The sequence below is a fragment of the Barbatula barbatula genome, assembly GCF_947034865.1.
Source record: "Barbatula barbatula genome assembly, chromosome: 20".
NCBI classification, from domain to species: Eukaryota; Metazoa; Chordata; class Actinopteri; order Cypriniformes; family Nemacheilidae; genus Barbatula; species Barbatula barbatula.
This window is the reverse complement of record NC_136783.1, coordinates 1,035,341-1,043,016: the sequence shown is the minus strand read 5'-3', so window position 1 is coordinate 1,043,016 and position 7,676 is coordinate 1,035,341. Positions and strand designations below refer to the sequence as shown.

General features: G+C 39.9%; 1 protein-coding gene across 1 annotated transcript in view; it reads right to left on the bottom strand.

Annotated features, from left to right (window-relative positions):
- Positions 1-1,545: 1,545 nt before the first annotated feature.
- The window catches only part of LOC306909849 (serine/threonine-protein phosphatase 6 regulatory ankyrin repeat subunit C-like), a 41,942-nt gene continuing 35,811 nt past the window's right edge, over positions 1,546-7,676 (bottom strand). The window contains exons 14-20 of the mRNA XM_079483930.1: positions 5,874-5,961; positions 5,701-5,784; positions 5,442-5,587; positions 2,673-2,755; positions 2,499-2,581; positions 1,997-2,088; positions 1,546-1,919 (exon numbers count right to left, since the gene is read on the bottom strand). Coding sequence (XP_079340056.1) covers positions 1,792-1,919; positions 1,997-2,088; positions 2,499-2,581; positions 2,673-2,755; positions 5,442-5,587; positions 5,701-5,784; positions 5,874-5,961 — 704 coding nt within the window. The 3' untranslated portion in view covers positions 1,546-1,791. The remainder of the gene's footprint in view (positions 1,920-1,996; positions 2,089-2,498; positions 2,582-2,672; positions 2,756-5,441; positions 5,588-5,700; positions 5,785-5,873; positions 5,962-7,676) is intronic.

Genomic DNA, 7,676 nt, shown 5'->3' with positions numbered 1-7,676 from the left:
GTTGTTGTTTTTAAGTTATATATACCATGATTGACTGGTCCGGCCCACTTGGGAATAGATTTTCCTCCATGTGGCCCCTGAGCTAAAATGAGTTTGACACCCCTGCTTTAAATACATGTTACCTTTTAATTACTATAACGCAGGTTGTTATGCATGTAAGGTAGTAGTTACCCAGTTGCCACTAGGTGGCAATATAGTGCGATTTTTATTGTATTTAGATGCAATTTATACATTTTTGTCTCACGCAATAGATGGCAGTGAATGGATTATATATATATATATATATATATAATATATAGGCCTATATAGCACCGAAACCGCACAATGAGCACTTCCTTTATAATGACTAAAAAGCTGTCAGTCATCTTCATCGAGATCGAGAAATAATACTGGAAAGATACATAGATAGAGAAAATGAAAGTTATCTTCTTCCTGACTGCGAGAGGAGGTTTTACCTGAAGTTATCTTCACCGCAGCGACGCCAATTAATCATCATCATCGTGCTCTTTAGATGTGGGGCGGGGCATTTAACATTTAAAGAGACATGACAACTATCCCATAAACAAACTTAATAGGAATTATTGTAAATAATTAATTCTTTGCATGAATTTAATTACATTTTTCATTGTCATTTGTACTCAAATATCTGAGGGATCCCCCTATGTCTATTTTTTATTATCTTATGGGGGTCCCTAATGCCTTATGGTTTAGTTTATTTATAAAGCACTTTTATAGAACAGACTTGTTCACCAAAGTGCTGTACTGACATTATACATTATACATATACAAGTAAGTATATTTACAAATACCAAGGGTAGAATAAAAAATAGGCAATTACATTTACAGCAAATACACATGTCGACCGTACACAATAAAGTATTATTGATACTGTATTAAATGCAAGACATGCAAAGGCAAATGATTCCCCTGCTTTAGCCTTGCACAGGGGGAAACTAGGAGGAAATGCTCAGCAGACCTACATGTAAGTGTTTAGGAGATATGGGAGGTCCCCTTCAATTCGAGCACTGTTGCTGACCCCTGGCGTAGATGCATCATTACGAGAACACACAACATACACAAGTTCACATAGATCAGGATCACAGCTTCACTTCACAGAGAGGGAGATGATAAGAACCGAAAGAAGACAAAAAAATATGAAAACATTCAATACTGTCATTTTTTTAAATATCGATTTTATTCCATTAGAATGATTAAATACGTGCGATTGTGACTGATCACGTGAGAAGTACATTTTCCAGGTTTGCAGGATTACAAACTCACACCTACGTCGCAAATTTATGTTTGTCCAAATGTATTATAATTTATATAACTAGCATCAATGTTTATAGCCAGAGGATTCACTAGTAGCCTAAGTACACCCTAATAAAATGAATATACTTAAGTGTTAAACATGGTTCTGTCTTGATACTGTAGAATAATCGAGTCTGTACCAAAATATATGAACTCTTTTGTGAGGTAACGCTTTAGATCAACCCCATGGCACATAGTGTGATGAACGGGAAGAACAGCAGGCTGGAGACAACATGATGAAACAAGCAGAGTTTATTGTAAAATCTTACTGTAGTTGTGCTTCAGAAACAGGCTTAACAAGTATTGTTATTGTTATACCTGTTAAGATTCACGCTTTACAGCATTGTTTCAGGGCACTATTGTTCTGTATGAAGTGCAGAAGAACTATCACCCAGTGAAACATTCAGTTTCTCTAAAATCCAGCGCACACAGGTTTCTGATGCCCAGACCGATAGGATGTGACAATGCCACAGAACTGCATCAGACTGAAGCTGAAGCTGGTGTCAGCATAGCACTCGGCTGAAAAAAACACTTCATGGTGGAAACGATGAGAGCCAGACAGTCTGCCACGTCTTTATTCGGAGCGCATGCCAAAGCTGGAGTACAACCTGAACATACACACATATCCTCTACATGAATGCTGCAAATGTACAGTGCATGTCTGTCTTAAATTGCAAAAACTCACCATCCTCATCTTTTGCCAGAACTGTTGCACCTCGTGTTAACAGCACCTCAACCACAGTGACGAGACCATTTCTGGCTGCTGTGTGCAGCGGCCTATAGAGGTGTGGAGAAAGACAGACATTCACTGTGAAAACAACCCAACAATCACACCAAATGAATTACAAATGCACTTGTCAACATCAGTGTTCTCATCTCATGGCAATTTGTACTTTTACAAGGTGGTTCGTTGGAATACATTTAGAGTTGTACAATCAACATCCTGCTGTTAGCTTTGGGGATGGGGTGGGGTTTTTGGAATAATTCACGTTTTTGTGTGATTCACATCATACACAGTCAATAACTGTATTCATGTGAGATAACGTCAAGAATATAAATCAAAATGTTATTATGTTTCCTAAATGCTAAAAACGAGAGCGCACATTATTGTAATAAGGTGGTACCATGTGAGATGTTTGATTTGTTCAAAGATGTTTCTTGCCATGTAAGATCATCTGAATGCTCACGTTTGTAGTGCACCGTTGGCTGTGTTAATAAGCGAGGGGTCGTCTATATCAGCCAGGAGGAGAAGAGCACACATTTCATGACCCTGTTGAGTTCAATACGTAAAAATGCTTTAGAGATGGAAATACAGAGCACAGAACATGTGATGTGATAGGATACGATGATGGCCACATTACTCCTCTGCAGGCGAGATGCAGGGCTGTGTTCCTGTTCATGTCCAGCACTGACAAGTCCGCTCTGGCCTGATGAAGCAACATATCTGAAAAAGGAGATACTAATACTGACTGTTGCCAAAGAAAGATTTCAAAGGAGATACTAATACTGACTGTTGCCAAAGAAAGATTTCAAAATCGATACAATACATTCCCCGCACAATGAAATGTATGGAGGCATACTGGGAGCCGTTTTCAGTTTAGAACCAATATCCAATATGACAATGTATTTTTGTTTTTAATCTTGCATTACACTGCATGTGCAACTGTACTATTTCTATCATATGATTTAACACTTTTATTAGTTCTGCAGCCGTACATGGGTTGGGGGGAGGTCTTGGGCATCTACTCTTGAGTGTCTGAAAAGTCTTTGGTCCAGCACCTGGATTCGTTTGGCCAACCAGAATCAAGATAACAGCTAACCGCAACGTCTATTTTGGTACTTGGGCGAACCAGAATCACGCCTTCTGAACATCATGTTTGCGCACGTGCTGAAGGGGAAGACTGCAAAGTGTCTGTCAAAGAGAAAATTCCTTTGATATTTATTATTCAGGTCACCCGTGTGATGGAAACGGAGAGACAGTTGTGATGTTATGAGAGACAGTTGCTAGTCTCCCTTTCGAATCTCCACTTCTAGAGCTCTGCCCTTCTTAATGAGAAAGACACTTGGGTGCAATTGATATTCATCCGAAGTTGCAATTACAGAAGCTGTAGTTTACAGATGATATTTCATCATTATTTTGGAGACCCATCATGTCGCTTTCATAATACGTTAATATGTCGTCAGTAGCCGCGGGGATTACTTTTGTATTGCTTGTATCTGCTTTTTGACCTTTCTTTTTTATGAAAGCGCTTAGCACTCGCATAAATCAGGTCTTGCACTTTATTTCTCTTAATATCTCTATTAACATCAGTCCCGCACTTTATTTTCTCAATCCTGCATGTTTTAAAACCAAAACCCAAGACGCGCAAACACTTTGGTTCTGATGGACACGCATCCAGTTTATATTAGGAAAGGTGCACCTCTCAGAAAACGTAAACAAATAAAGATAATTTTAGATGTTTGATTATGATCATGAGACGAGGGCAACATATTTAGTTTTTATGAAAATCTCAAATTCTAACAAAATCCATATTTTTTCCGCAGCTCAAAATTGTTGTCATGTTTCAACCTACTGCTCTGTTGGTGTCATGTTTTGCACTTGAAAAACCTGTGCAGGCCAAAAGCCTGAAGAAAATAACAATACAAGCCCTGAGAAACCTGGGAGTGGTAATCAATGATCGGCTTAACCTCACAAGTCATGTTGCCAGCACCACCCGGTCCTGTAGATTCATCCTCTACAACATTAGGAAAAATAGACCTTTCCTATCAGAGCACTCTACGCAAGTCCTAGTCCAGGCTCTTGTCTTGTCCAAACTGGATTATTACAATGCGCTTCTGGCTCGACTTCCTGCTTGCACAATCAAACCTCTCCAGATGATCCAGAATGCGGCGGCAAGAGTGGTCTTCAATGAACCGAAGAGAGCGCATGTAACTCCGCTCTTCATCTGGTTACACTGGCTCCCTGTTGCCGCCCGCATAAAGTTCAAAGCTATGCTCCTGACCTACAAGACCAACACCGGGTCTGCACCATCGTATCTCCACTCGCTAATGCAGATCTATGTTCCTGCCAGATCACTGCGGTCTGCAAAGGAACAACGACTAGTGGTACCATCCCAAAAAGGAAAAAAGTCACTCTCCCGTACCTTCTCTGGATCTGTTCCACATTGGTGGAATGATCTACCAGCTGCTACAAGATCAGCAGACTCTGTTGCCATCTTTAAAAAACGCCTAAAAACGCATCTCTTCCATCAACACGTTGATGATTGATTTATCCTAATGCTTTTCCCTTTCCTTCTTAAAAAATAAATAAATAAAATTATACTAACCTCACTATTCTTAGCTTTGTACACTGTGCTAGGCTTTAATGGACTAGTTTAATGCACTTATGTATTTTGTTGCCTATGTTGTTATAATTGCTTCCAATGTTTCCTCGTCTGTAAGTTGCTTTGGATAAAAGCGTCTGCTAAATGACTAAATGTAAATGTTAAGAGCATTGCGTTAACAATGCAAGGTTGTGTGTTGGATCCCAGGGGATTTCAGATACCTGTGTATAAATGTATGTGGATAAACCCAACACAAACACAACACAACACATTCAGAGTGAATCCGTAATGATCAGTAATGGTTTGGCCTGTAATATCATGGCATTTTCTAGGCCCAATAATTGGGTACCAATACACACAGCAAGACTGGTGATTAACTGGTTGAACATATCCCATGGTCTGCACAGTCACCAGATTTTAATATTATTGAGCCACTTTGGGGTGTTTTGGAAGAGTGAGTCAGGAAACGTTTTCCCCCACCATCATCACGTAGTGACCTGGCAACTGTTCTGCAAGAGGAGTGACTCAAAATCCATCTGGCCCCTGTGCAGGACTTGTCTCTGTCATTCCCAAAATGAACTTATGCTGCATTTGCCACAAAGGCATACCCTACACCATTCGAATAAATGATTGTGGTCTAAAACCAGTTGTTTCATTGTCCAATTTGCACAATGTTGCAATACAGAAACACATTTTCCATTTTATAAACCACACTTTCAAATTGCATTTTCATTCTAAACTGTATAATTGCTCACAATATGCTTGTGAATGCATGTGAAATGACTGATGTGATATTAAACTACAAACCAACAGCAGAAGTATGCCCATTTTCAGCAGCCACCATTAATGCAGTGCGTCCTGCATGATCAACTGTGTTTACATCTGCACCGCAGATCAATGCAAACTGTAGCGCTGCAACACCTCCTGCATGAGCTGCTGCGTGCAGTGGAGTCCTGGGGACAAAAACACGTGAAATGTGAATGAAATAAATACCTGAATGGATGGTAAACAAAGATGTTTCTTTTTTTTGTGCTCTGATCTCTCTTTAATTTCGGTAAAAACTCACCTTCCTTTGGAATCTTTTAGGTTCATAATCTGTGTTCCCATCAATTCAACTAGCAGTTCAGCTGCACCAACATGACCATTTATTCTGTAGATAAAGATACAGGACCATACAGGTTCATGAAAGATGATGAAGGATGTGTGTGTTCTGAAGTTAAGCAGGCGGGGTTCACTCACAATGCGCAGTGTAACGGTGTAAAGGGATTTCCTTCCAGGATCCTTGATGCTTTATGTTCAAGTACAACTTCCAAACAGTCCTTGTGTCCTAAAAAAAAGACAATTTTACTTGGATTGTCATGCGAGCACAGGGGTCGGCAACCCGTGGCTCTCGAGCCGCATGTGGCTCTTCTGCCCTCCTGCTGCGGCTCCTTGCAGTCTTTAAGGCCCTCTTTATGCCTGGTAAGATGCGTTTCAGATCAAAAGCGGACGAAAGACACAAATACCCGTTTACACCCTTTGTAATCCATCTATTTTGTCCAATTTTGACCACTTCTGTCCTGATTTCGTCAAGAAATATCTAAATAGCATACACATTACCTGGATGGGTAAATGTATGTGCTTTTTCAGATATGCAATGTACATATGAGCGCGACCGGAGATGTCAAAAAAATATACGGGCCCTCATTTATCAAATGATCGTACGCCAGAAAACTGCGTATGTTTGCTTTCACGCAAAACTTGGCATTTATCAAAATGGATGGGAGCTAAGATCAAATCTCATGACAGGTCTTAGCTCGTGTACGCTGCAAGTTGTGAGATGAGGTGAAGGTCAGTGTACACTTTTCCTTTTAGTTCACTGAAAAGGAATAATGACAAATAGAAATAAAATAAAAATTAATTTAGTGTATCAAATGTAAAACTAGATTCCAAAGCGATTTATAAAGTAGGCCTATTTCCTTAATAGTTTAGTTATATGAACATTTAATTGTTTGAAATTACAGGGTTACAGGTTACATGGAGTCCGAAAGTTCCGCTTGTAAAAATATAAATACAACCTCACATTGTGTCAATCACATTTACACACTGCTTACGATATTTTCATCAGTCATAAAAAAATTCTGAATGGGTTAAATACGAAAAATGCATACAAGAATTTCAGACTGTATGTTCAAAGACCTTAACAGAGCTTCAGTGAAAATATAAGGCTAGCCTACATCTAAGATAATTTACACAATTAAAATCTAAAATAATAATATCAATAGGCCTATAAGCAATGGGTAAGTATCTATTTGCAAGGTGAAAGCTTCTTTGTGTGACAAATAGGCGTTCTAATGAAAACAGACAACATGCATGCATGTTTATTTATTTAGCGCTGTTTACAATTTTCATTGTTACAAAGCAGCTGTCCAAGAAAACATATTGACTGTAAGCAAAACATAAAAGGTTATGCAAGTCAAAACACAGGTCAAATATCAGACACACAATAAATTCCTATATGCAGTGTTAATGAAATAAGACTATAAAACTCTAGCAGACCCCCAGCCAGGCAAACAATGCAAAACACTAGACCCTAGTCCTATAGAATATCTGTGAAGGAGAGCCTGTACAGAAGTGGAGCTCTGTGTTTATTTAATCACTCGTTGACTGAGTGATAAGGTGTTAGCGTTTTTCCTTCCATACTTTAGATTTAATACTGTCTTACGGTATAAATGTGGACGACGTTAAAATCCTTCAGCAGAGCTGCTGCCCCTCTGTCGAGCTCTAGCGTGAGGCTGCCTCCGCTAGCGGCACAGGCCCTGGCTTCCTTTCCGAGGGACTTTTCTTTCAGCTTGCCCCAGGAGCCGACCCAAACATGAGATTGCCTCTGCACACGGCTCTGGTGGCCACCTCCCTTCCTCCTCTCGCTCTTCCCTCTTAGCCTATCTGCATCTCCAACGCCCACAGGCTAAACTTCCCTCCGGCCCATTCATCGCAGACAACTCCAAATTACAGAGTTTGGAGCTCCCTCCCCGGGACACAGCATGCCAAATATGTATACTA